Source organism: Megachile rotundata, chromosome 9 (genome assembly GCF_050947335.1).
Source record: "Megachile rotundata isolate GNS110a chromosome 9, iyMegRotu1, whole genome shotgun sequence".
Lineage (NCBI taxonomy): Eukaryota > Metazoa > Arthropoda > Insecta > Hymenoptera > Megachilidae > Megachile > Megachile rotundata.
The window spans coordinates 10,799,483-10,811,914 of NC_134991.1; the positions used below are offsets into that span (position 1 = coordinate 10,799,483).

Here is a 12,432-nt window from a genome sequence, read left to right on the forward strand (position 1 = left end):
GAAAACAAGGTCCAGTTAGCTTTACAAAGAATGGATCCGACGATACAGTCCCTCATAAATATTCGTGTATCGACCAAACAGACGCATAGACACGATACAATTTTTATCAAGAAACTTCTTTTATTCAAGGAAATCTTCTGAGAACTATATCCAACAAAACAACACAGTTTCTAATAATATAATTTTGAACTATGACATATGTTACGTGTTCATAGATCACTTAGATTAACCAGTTAGCTGTTTATTATAAGTAATAGCAACTAATAAAGCAGCTTTAAGGCTACGCTCATATCGTAGATTGAAGTAAAACTCGAATTATAAAATCTGCAATTTATTTCTATAAGAATGTTCTTAAACATTCGTCACAAGGTTAAGTTCCCTGTCTCAAAGATTCGAAGTCTCACATTGAAAATTTCTTACTAAACAGTTGGTTTACAAACAGCAAAGGTAAAAGTTGAGAATCACTGACAGTTCACGCAGTAAGAAATACGTTATTCCACACGAGGGTTCAAAAAACGTTTACATGAGAAATAAAGTTTGTCGATATTTTCCGATCGAAGTGTGCAACGATTAGATCAGGTGATAAAACGATTCGTTACGGAGTGGTATCTAGCGTACACAGGGACTGGTTCATTATGCCACGGTAGCCATAGATCACATGGATAAATACATTTGTGTCTTAATGCCTGGACAAGCGAGGCCGTCGCGTACCTTTCACCTCCCCCATGATATACACGCATAACCGTGCATTCCCAATAGCGCACTACTATGCTGGCTACAAATTTGCTTGGTAATTAACCAATTAGCGGAACATTGCTAATTGACTGATTAAGTACCCACTCGTCGGGAACTAGATTGATACTGATGCGGTTGCTGCCCACGTACATTAACATCGCCGGAAACTTGTCGTTACCCGATCCACACTGAAATTCTACTAGTGCCCTTTACAAAAATCACTTGAACACACCCTCGAAATTTGACCAAATACTCGTATTACTAAATTCTGCTAATAAATTACAATCCGTTTAAACACGCGGAAATGACGAGGGTCGTGGTCGATCGAACCGGAACGTGACATTTCAACCTAATCTCGAGCAGAATCGTAACAGCGGACGGTGCGCTATTTCCAATATAAAAGGTGCCCGAATAAAAATGGTAAATCGATCATGGCCCAGCTATTTTCCTATCATTTTCGTGACCAGTCTCATTTCGCACGGTTCCGATCGGCACCGGTGATCCGTGCAATAAAAATCGATTTTCACCGAGCAAATTCCTGGCCTAAACCCGAATAGCCGCATTCGTGCCTGGGTGTCGCGGATTCGCAAAGGCGCGCACAATCCGGAATAATTCAAAAGATAATCCGACGGGGGGCTGGTTATAATTTGAAAGATGGTGTTTGAGTTTCCCAGCTGGCCCGGATACGCCTATGCATTCATTCATTTCCTCTCGAATGTGAATACGTTCCTACACGTGAGCACACCTAGCCACGGAGCACGTGTGCCACGATGTGTGCCGCGTGTACGTATTTGGATAGAATTGCTGTCGGCTATATTCCCTGATTGGGGCCGACCAAGCTTCCTCTCCTGCTTTACATAGCTAACTACGGAGGCGAATTCCACAGCCGAGACAACCGTGATCGCTTGGTTCAGCTTAATTTCCAGCTTAAACCGGGTTAACTCGCAATTCTACTGCTCGTCGATTTTTAGCACTTTTGAAACCACCGATTTCTCTGACTAGAAAGATAATGGTTTTAAAAATCACCCTAGAATTTATTTTATCGTGATGTAACACGTGGAACATTAGGTCTAGATAGGTTGGCTAACATTTGAGCTGAATGGGACAATTACATTAAAATCAGTTTACTTTCGAATACTTAATTTATTATTAGACCGGGTTTACATCAGGTTGAAAGTTAGGGTAGTTAAGGTAGACTACGTTAATTGAGTAGAGTTATATTAAGTTAGGATTAAGCTCAGTTAAGTTGAATCAGGTTTAGTTTACATGTGTTAATTAATTTAGTTACATTTGGCAGATCATTAATTTAGTCAGATAAGGCAGATAAAATTAGGTGTTCAAGCAAAATTATATTATTTCAGACCGTTCAGTTTCGGTAGACTATGACTTGTTCATTTACGTTCAATAGCTAGCTTAATTATGTTAGTTAGATTAGATTAATTATGCAAGTTTATACTAGCTTAGGATGTATAGGTTTGGTTACTTACATTGGTTAAATTTGGTTTGGTTAATTAGGCTAAATTAGATTGGTCTCACATAGGTCAGATAATTAATTTAGTCAGATTATTAAGTTAGGTAAATCATGTTAAATTAGGTTGTTATACAAGAAGAGGTAGGTTAGGCCTGATTGCAACTGATAAGGTTAAATTAAATAAGTTTTCACCAACGTATGCTTATATTATTCAATCATGTAAAGGTACGATGTACTCTGCTAACAGCATTAGCGTTTAGATCAGGTTAGATTCGATCAAGTTACGTTAAATAAGAAGGTCAGGAATATTTCGTACATTTAGCATACCTCGCATTTCTCTCCGTTTCTTCGAAACATTCCTCACTAGCCATTGAAAGGAAAGCTTTGATTCAAAAGCTAGCTAAAGAAGCATTTTACGTGTCTCTCGATTGTACTGCCGTCCATCTTTGGAACGTGGCGTTGTTTCACAGAAGCAAAGAGAGCTCTTTCGATGATATTTTAACCTCGCTGAAAGTGGAGGCACTGACCTCGCCAAAGGGAATCCGCGAGCTTGATTCTTCGTAAAAATACAGGTTTGTTTTTAAAGCAAACTCTGACTGGTCGAGCGTTGGGCAAACAGCAACACCATTAGACGCATCTTTCTACGGCTTTAATTCTGTGTTTAGCGAAAAAGTCCTTCTTTATTCGATGTTCGATTTAAAACGACCAATGATGAGGAATAAGTAGCTAACAACGAAAGAGGTTAAAGTGACATACTTCTTTTGGTAAGCTTTTATTTGATCATTCGTTGCTGCTGCGGTTTAATATTAGGAATGGCGCCATTTTGTTATTCCGCTTTGGGCGGGAAAATATGAATGTAGGTTCTATGTTACCAGTTGCAAGGCAACTATATTTTCAGATTTTTAAATTTAGAGATTTAGAAGTTCGCGGGGTAGTATTTTTGGGGGTTTCGGAATTTAAAAATTTGGTGTCTTGTAAACTTGGAAATTTAGAAATTTATGGATTTAGAATTTTGAGAATATACAGAATTGGACATTGAAGAATTTGAGAAATTAGAAATTTCAAAATTAGGAAGTTTAAGGTTTTGGAATTTTGGGACTTAGAGTTCAGACTTGAGAGTTTAGAAATACAAGAACAGAAAAATTTAGAATTATAGTATAGTACAAGATTGGGACCTAAAAACTTGAGAAGTTGATCTGAATATTTGTAACATTTTGAGAAGAAAAAAATGAGTGACTTCACTTTCTACATCTCAAATACCAGTTACGTTTGCATAATAAAGAACCGTGGTGCATCGATAAATAGCAAAAGCTCTCATTTGAAGATTTTATCATATTCTCACCATTTCAGCAAACAAAATGCAAATACGTTTAAAATACAACTGAGCCTGCAGTCTACTGGCACGGCGACGCACTGCACAATTCTACCATTTAATCTCATAATTATTCGTCGTTGTTGCATAATACCATTTTCTCGTTCAAATTTCCAAATATTTGCTGTTCATTTCGTTTACACCCCTTACATAAATTACGCCCTTATATCTGAGCTCATAAAATCATAAATTCCACGGTGAGAGTCACACACTTGTGTAACATATTCCACTCCACCCCGTTTTTCAATCTCGAATATCTATTTACACACAGTTTGACTTGTTTCAGCCTGAGTCAACATTTGTCAGCTCCCATGTACCCTTATCAGATTACATTAAACGTATGACAAAATTATTTTAATGAAACTGCGCGAACAAATTTCCGTCGCAATGAATCGGATTAGTATAACGTTACAGGTGTCGCGCGTAATTATCGGAGCAGCCGATAATTAAGGAACAGGACAACGAGGAACGCAAAATTTAAAAGTGAAATTGTGTTTCGCTCATGAATCATGCATTCGCGGATGAAGTCTGATTGCGAACGAACTTTGATCTTCGGAGTGTATCGGTCAAATCGTAAAAAGATCGTTAATTCGATGCACTTTTAATTGATCGAGTCTTGTTTTTCCTACACGAGCTTCTCGCTCGTTTGCACGTTCCGCGAGTTCGACTTTCAATCATGCTTTCCTTATTTCTTGAATCGCTTTATCCCGCTTGAATTAATCCGACGAACCAGTTTTATTCCTTTAGACTTCTGTCAGTTTTATGACATAAACGGTGCTTCAAAAATGGAAAGTGAAATTTTTAACAAATTCTTAGCTTGAGATTATTTTGATTATATATATATTCGATCATGATATGAAATATTATGAAAATTGTAGAAATATTTGGTTTCTAATAATAATATTATTTTCGGTTTAGGTATACTAATTCACTTATAATAATTATATGTATGTACTATGAGATAACATCACAATTATGTTTAGATTTCTTGCAAAAAAAAAGTATTCAATATCATATCAGCTACAAACCCTTCCTAGAAGTGATACTAGTTGTGAGACACTGTATAGACGTATTTTATAAAATCTAAATCTAATCATATTTATTAATATTATAGAATATATGTATAAATATGAATATACATAATTTATAATCACATTTACAAAATACCTCCATGTATAACATACTCATTGTCCCTACATTAAAACCACGTATAATAAGAATTTATCAACGGATCAAAGATAACCTAATATCACTATCACAAGTTTCTCCTCCAGGGATTAATCACTTTAAGCGAATTAATTCCCGAAATCACAGTTCGTTAAACACATCGTGGACGAGAGAGTTTTTGCACTTTCAATTACAGAGCCTCAAACAAGAACATCGTTTTTACATCATGATTTTCGTTTCAATTAAGATGAAAACTCCGAGACATATTCATCGACTATGGAAAATTTGCATGAACTTTGACGGAGGAAAAGCGAGTGGCCGCGTCAGGTCGAGTTAAGGAAGGATCACGATTTCGAGTGATCCTCGTTTCGACGTGAAACCTTTTCAACAAAGAACGAGGTTTCGTGGATTTCGTTAGCTAGTGGCACAGAGACTTGCAGAGCCACTCGAATTATATTAAGATGGATTCCACCGGTCGACAGGCTCGATGTTATTTTAAGCATCGTTGAAAAGAAGTTATTACCTTCTTCGTCGAACTCGTTAACTTTCGGGTTAAGCGTTCATCTGACCTTTCAATGTGGTTTTATTCACTTTGATGCTCTATCAAGATAATAATCTCTTCGAATTTTTCTGTTAATTTTCTAATGACAATTCTTCAAAATTTACTGGGACGTATAATTTCAAATTAATATGAAATTCACATTTATGATAAATTCAGTCTCAATTTCAAATTGGTGATAAATACATACTCAATTTCAAATTAATAAGTAGTGAAGTTAACAAGTATGATTAAGTCAATTTTGTAATTTAAAATAATAAACTTGTGAATCAATCATTGGACTGGTTTAATTCTCACAAGGTTTTTAATAATATACGAGCTGTTTCTTAAGTTGAACATCAAATTACTTAGACAATTAATTTATTATATAAAGGTAGATAATTGATAATAAGAAAAGATATTTTCATTGCAAAACACCAGTACAATGTTCATTTCTTTTCCGTACAAATCATATAGTACAATGTTCCTTTTTTACCATTTTTATACAAATCGTATAGTGCAATATTCGCCTTTTTCATACACATATTATGTCAAAATATGTACAAGAACATTTCCAGCAGAAAGAGTTAGAAAAGTTCCCTAATTTCTTTAATCCCAAATACCTGGAGAGCAACAATAAATTTGCTTTATAAACGATATTAATTTATGTAACGAGCTAATAAATACGAGAGCACGAATACCACCATAACGCGGTCCTTTGTTTCGCCAAACAATTAATCACGGTTTCACACGAGTATCCCCGGTTTTCCATGCTGGAGCACATACCGTACCCACGATATAACCATGAAAATCCCGAAACAACCCCGGAGGTGTCGATAATCACCCGACTTGTAGCGCTGACGAAGCTAATAACGTATTTTCAAGCCGTTATTACAGGCGGATCGCGGGAACGAAGGTAATTCGGTGTACCGTGAAAGGAGAGCGGGACGTGGTATTTCGACGTCGTTAGGTATATAGAGGGCGGAAAAGTTCCTTCGTTGGGAAACGAAAAATCGCCTTTACCGTGGTACACGCTTTTTCACCGGCGTCTTTTCCGCCGTTCAACCGAGGCTTTGGCTAGTTTCACCCCCGCAGGGTACAAAGTCATTTCGACAAATGGAACGTCCGCGCGATACAGAAAATTGTACCGGCAATAATAAAGCGATACGACACAGACTCGGTGCACACGGGGTGGTGCGGGGGATGAATGAACCGCACAAGCCACTTGCCTCTCTCTCTTTCTCTTGATACCACCGATAACTTCGAATATTACATCCACTTGTTTATCCTTCGAGATGTACCGTTTAATCTGATCGCATTTTTATGGGGACACTCGAGAATTATCGTTCGCTACTGTTTTGTTTCACGCTTGACTGCTAGAAAATATTTTTCTTCCACGGAGGACTTCTTTTGAATTTTATTATTTGACGAAATTCAGGGACTTCGAAAGGCTATTTAAAAAGGCTCCTTTTTGAAGATTGTAATTGATTAGTGAATTGGTTTCTTCGTTGGGGCGGACAAAAATTGAAGGCAAATTTAAAGTTTAATATTAAAATTATTAGAATGAAAATAATATTATAAAACACTTTATAATATTCAAATCGAAAACCTAATTGCACAGATAGTTAATCTTAATCGATACTAAATAAAGTTTATCGATTAATTAAAAAATAAACGTAGACTAGAAATAATAACTAAATCAAGTTTATAATCAAATAAAATTAGTATTGGATAATAAAAGATAACTTTCGATTTGAATGATTTTGTCTACTAAAAAATTTCAGTAAGATTATTTAATTATTAATATATATCAATATTCAAAATGTACGAAGTAGAATATTCAGAATTTTCCGTAGAATTGCGTATTCTAGGCTGTTGATAAATTCGCGGCTTGGTAAAATGAGCAATTCAAACTTTCCACTCCCGGGTGCTATTAAATGAAAATTCAAGATGCAGGGAGTAGTTCAACTTTGTAGCGCGTTAAGTACAACGACAAAACCGTGAATTATTCTAGCGGAAGTTCTCGTAAGAGCTGATATCTCTCACATTGTCTGTAAGCGGAGACAGGCCAATTAACACGTACAGAGAATCAGAAACAGAACTTTGTCTTTTCGACCGTTTGACGACACTCTGAAGATGATATAACTATTGCGTTCTACCTATTATACAATTACTACAGTTTACCAAAACTTACTGTTCAATTTAAATGGAAATCATTTAAGTACAGTTGCAAACTTTTTTGTATGCAATATAAGGACAAGCGATCTACAATATTATCAATAGTATTGATATCGAGTTGTATGTATTTATACTGGTATCGAGTCGTGTACACAGTCGTCAATAATATTGGAATCGGGGTATGTACATTTATCGATAATATCGGTAACGAGGATATTTATCAGTAATATAGATAAAGTCAGATAGTTTGAAATTATCAGAAAATTAATTGTAACAAAATTTTATTTACACGAGTTGAAAAATTAATGTAGAGCTTTAATTTATAAATCATTTATAAAATTTTTATACTCCTTTTGGGACGAATTAATAAACTGAATGTACATTAAATTAACAGAACAATTGTTCAAATCATCAGTACTCTTATAAACAAATGCCCCAACAAATATATCGTAAAATTTCCAATATCAACATTCAAAATCGAATACGAAAACATATTTTGTATCAACTGATATTTAAAACTAGTAACCATCCATTAGTACCACAATTTCTGAAGCACTTTGTATCAGCAAAACAATTGAAAATTGACACAGTGTTTCGAAAAAGCCGAACTTTTAATTAAAACGCGAACGTGTGATTAGTTTCAGAGAGTTCGAAGCTAGAGAACACTTATCGAAGAGTACTCGACGACGAAATAGCGAGACAATTTTATCGGTACGAGAGCGAATCGAAGCGTTTATCGATGGTTCAGGCCGCTTATCGCTTTTGACGCAATCAAAATATTTGTATTCATATCGGGTAGCGCGGTTCGAGGGTAAAGTGGCTTTCTATGTAAGTAAAAGGAGGGTAAAGTACTCACGTTAGCGGTGTCGTCGAGTTTCCGCTTCCACGCATCGCTACGTTCGATTAGGGCGTTCCACTGCTCCGAAAGTTTGTTCACTTCCCGGCGAATGCTGCGCGTTAACTCGCGTGCTTGCTCCTCTGCGCTTCTGTACCCTCTCGAATCGCCGTCCAACTCTCTCCCTGCTAAAGATCAATGTTAAACGTGAACATGATATCCTTCGATTCCGAATATAGGGGACATGAAAGGGACATTTCCGGGGACACAGAACAAACTGGGAAATTATTCGACTTCGAACCCTTTGCGGTCGAAGGGTGGCTCCGTTCAATTCGACAAATTGAAAACGTGTATTTATATCTATAGGATTGTACATGTTCTAAATATGTAGTAACATAGTAGTAACAGTAGTAATAGTTGGTAACAAATAATAACTTCAAAAGAATTCATCGAATTTCAAGTTATAGTCTTGCTATAAGAAGCAAACATACTTTCGAGTGTGGATGTCTTGTTCTTTTTTAAGCACAAGACATGTGCTTAAACACTAAAATTCAAGCTTTTATTCTCTACATTTTATATTAAACCTTGCTCTACAATATCGTGTCACACATGTAACGTACATTAGATTTCGGATAAACTAAATTCATATTTTTATTGTAAGTGAATTTTATATTCAATTGTGATATGCATAGTCAAGGATCGCTGAATGTATAATGCACCTAACATTTTAACTTTCTTCTTAAAGAAAGCTTTCATGTTGAAGATAAGTAACAGTGAATGAAGCAACTGTTCAAAAAATTGTAGATTATGGAGTTCATCCCTTCCACATGTGACACATAACTATTTAAATGCGACATAGGTTCATATTTTCACCGCAATTGAATTTTGAGTTTAATTTCACTTACAACTCATTCACCAATCATCACCATACTCAAACTATCCTTAAAATTTAAATATTCTTCATCTTAACCTCACAATAATTGAATCTGTCTGACACACCGAAAAAATGATAAGTTAAGGGGTTAATTTAAATCAAGTCTATTCAAAATGTCTTCCGCACAAAGGACAGTTTCAGACGAAATTCCAATAAAATAATCCGCTAACAGTATTAGCGACCTCGAAATCTCATGAAGTCCTTGTTAAACCCTTTTGGTTGTTGTAGTACTGAAACTCGGTAACTGCTAAACACTGAATTCTAATATCAATTGCGACGGAGATACTGGGTTCAATACCGGTAGCTTTGAAGTTATAGGATACCATTACTAATGACTGGTTGGAGTCGTAGGATGCCATATCGATGGTCCTTGCGAAGCTATGTATTAGTTCTGCTGACTTTACCATGCTGGGCTACAGGACTAAAGTATTAACTTTGCATTATAACAGTTTCGGAATCGTGTAGTTTATTTTCAGTATTATTGCATAAAATGTTCTGTTTGTACGAGGTGCGATCATTAAGTTCCGGGATAGGGTCTGACGAAACGAATGATACGATTGACATGCGCTCGCAGAACATAAGAATAACAATCTTCGAGACATATGACACGAAGTTTGGAAGCGAAGATTGAATCCTGTGTTATACAAGTTTATGGTAGCATACGCTCTCCTTTACGAAATCACGATGGACTCCAAATTGGAACAGAGGGACATAAAAAGAAAGAAACATGGAAAATTGTCGTACTTCCTTACCCTCCGTATTCATCAGATTTGGAACCCTGTTCTTTCTTTTTGTTTCCCAAAATGAAATTAAAGCTCAAGGGTCGCCGATTTGACACGGTGGACGAGATTCAACGCGAATCGCAGCAGGTGCTTGACACGCTTCAACAAGAAGACTTCTAGGAAGCTTTCAAAAAATGGCAGAGGCTCTGGGATCGGTGCATAGTTGCACAAGGGGACTACTTTGAAGGGGATAGTAGACAAATTTGAAACACGTGACTTTATCTGCATATACGGGACCAGTCACGGAACTTAATGATCGCACCTCGTATATGCTAAAACCTTGCTAAGTCTTATTCTATTTGGATAAAATTTTTAAGTTTGCCTAAGTCTTGCTTTATCCTGATAAATCTTATTCTAAGTAATCTTATTCCCCTGATAATTAATGGTAAATCTTGTCAAGTCGTGTTAAATTTTACCTAAATCTTGTTAAATTTGATCTTGCTGTACTCTGCTAGGTTTCGATCTTGCTAAATCCTGTTAAATTCTGCTAAATATTGCTAAATCTTGCTGGATGTTGCTATACGTTGTTAAATACTGTTAAATCTTGCTAAGTCTTACTAATCCTTTGCACTCCTTAATTTCTGTTACCTAACTTAATTTACAAAATAGATTAGGGGATTCTCAATAAAATGTATGCAACAGTGCAAATTATGTGACAAATTTTTCTATTACTACAAATAGTAAAGAAATAATAATGTACATACTAATCCAATCTATTTATCTGAATTATTTATAAGATCCAAGAAAAATGTGATGTCGAGCCACACTCGAAGATAAAGATTTTTACTAATGAAGTAATTACTGTTACTCTGATCAAATAAAACTAACACCATGAAAATAAAGATTTTTGCTAATGAAGTAATAAGCGTCACTCTGATCAAATAAAACTAACACTATGAAAATAAATATTTCTAATTTGTATAACTGGTCGAAAATCTGAGGAATTATAGAAATGCATGATATTACGGTCACGATATCCACGGTATTCCATCGCAGGGAATTAATTGTCGTATGAATCACGAATCGTATCATACGGGACAGTTTTTACGCGCATGTTTAGCATTGATAACGCCTACCAACCCCACCTGCTCGTTGCCCTCCTATCTGCGTGTTATGATGATTTATGTTTATGGTGCCAGTTGCCCATTATTCCGTCACTCGGTTCTGTAACTACTAGCTCGATCCCCAATTCATCGATCGATACATCGCATAAAAAAACGATAAAATTCCGTACCTGAACTTTCCTGTTCGCGCATCTCATTATCTTCTGAATATAACATCCCTGGTGATATTCCAGTTATTCAACGTCAATTTTACCTCAAAATTTGTTTAATTTTCGTGAAATTTGTAAAAAATCGTGTCAGGGAAATGCTGAATTATGTTCGAGTCCGTATAACGTATGCAAATCAGAATTTGTTATCTGCATGTTTTGAGCGGGTGTGGATATTACATTTGGTACTTGAAATGAAGGTATAACAGGTTTTAAATATTTTTCGGTAGAATCGTGACTAATTTCAAGCCGTAAATATGTGCAAAATGAATATATGACAAATTTACAATCTTACGAAAAATGGGAGATGTGTGACGTAAACAAACTGTGTTGTATGGCGATATATTAAGGTGTTTTTTCCAGAGATAGGTAATATCAACGTATAGTACATAGAATTAAGTATGATTCATATTATAGTACAGATGATTCCATTAATGTCTGTTAATATACCTTCTTTTTCCATTTATTTATTTATGGTCGCATTAACCGCTCATAGGTTATTAGCGACTCAAAGTAGGTTTATAACCTGCTGTACAGTTTAGAATTAGAAAATGGAAGATCATAAAATAAATAGAATTGTTAGCCACGACTTGAGAATCAAGAATTGCAAATCAATAAAAAACAATTGCAGTTTTTGTATGGTAAGACTGTTTTTATTAACACTAAAACTATCAAACCGGTCAAATGACCGCTCCACAAGTTTTTTATTATAAGGTACACATTTTATTAAAGTACATTCCTTGAAATCAACATTGATTGTCATCAAAATAAAGAATAAATGTGTGTGCTAATTTATGTTTCGTCGTTTGTTTATTTATTTTTTAATTTCATTTTTAATTTCAAGTTAAGTACACATTACGTGCTCGTAGGTTTAGTGTTAAATATATTGAATGTCGCAGAGAACTGTAACGTTTTTTGTATTACAAGCTTTACGGAACCATAAATGTGGTCGTCAAATTTATCATCATTCTCAGTGATAAAAAGTATTACAAATTTAAAATGTTATACTTGCATTTAAAAGATGAAGTTCACATTTACATACCTGAAAATGAGCAGGAAAGTCAAATTTATGAAAGCAAGCTCTAAAATGTACGTACATGAATTTCTGTCTGAGATAGACCATTTAAAAATTATCACAAAATTTTGAAAT

General features: G+C 35.3%; 1 protein-coding gene across 4 annotated transcripts in view; it reads right to left on the reverse strand.

Moving 5' to 3' along the window:
* Positions 1–12,432, reverse strand: part of LOC100876889 (dystrophin, isoforms A/C/F/G/H) — a 758,772-nt gene that overhangs the window by 91,650 nt on the left and 654,690 nt on the right. For all 4 annotated transcript variants that reach the window (XM_076535871.1, XM_076535870.1, XM_076535872.1 and 1 more), the window contains one exon: positions 8,318–8,484. In XM_076535871.1, coding sequence (XP_076391986.1) covers positions 8,318–8,484 — 167 coding nt within the window. The remainder of the gene's footprint in view (positions 1–8,317; positions 8,485–12,432) is intronic.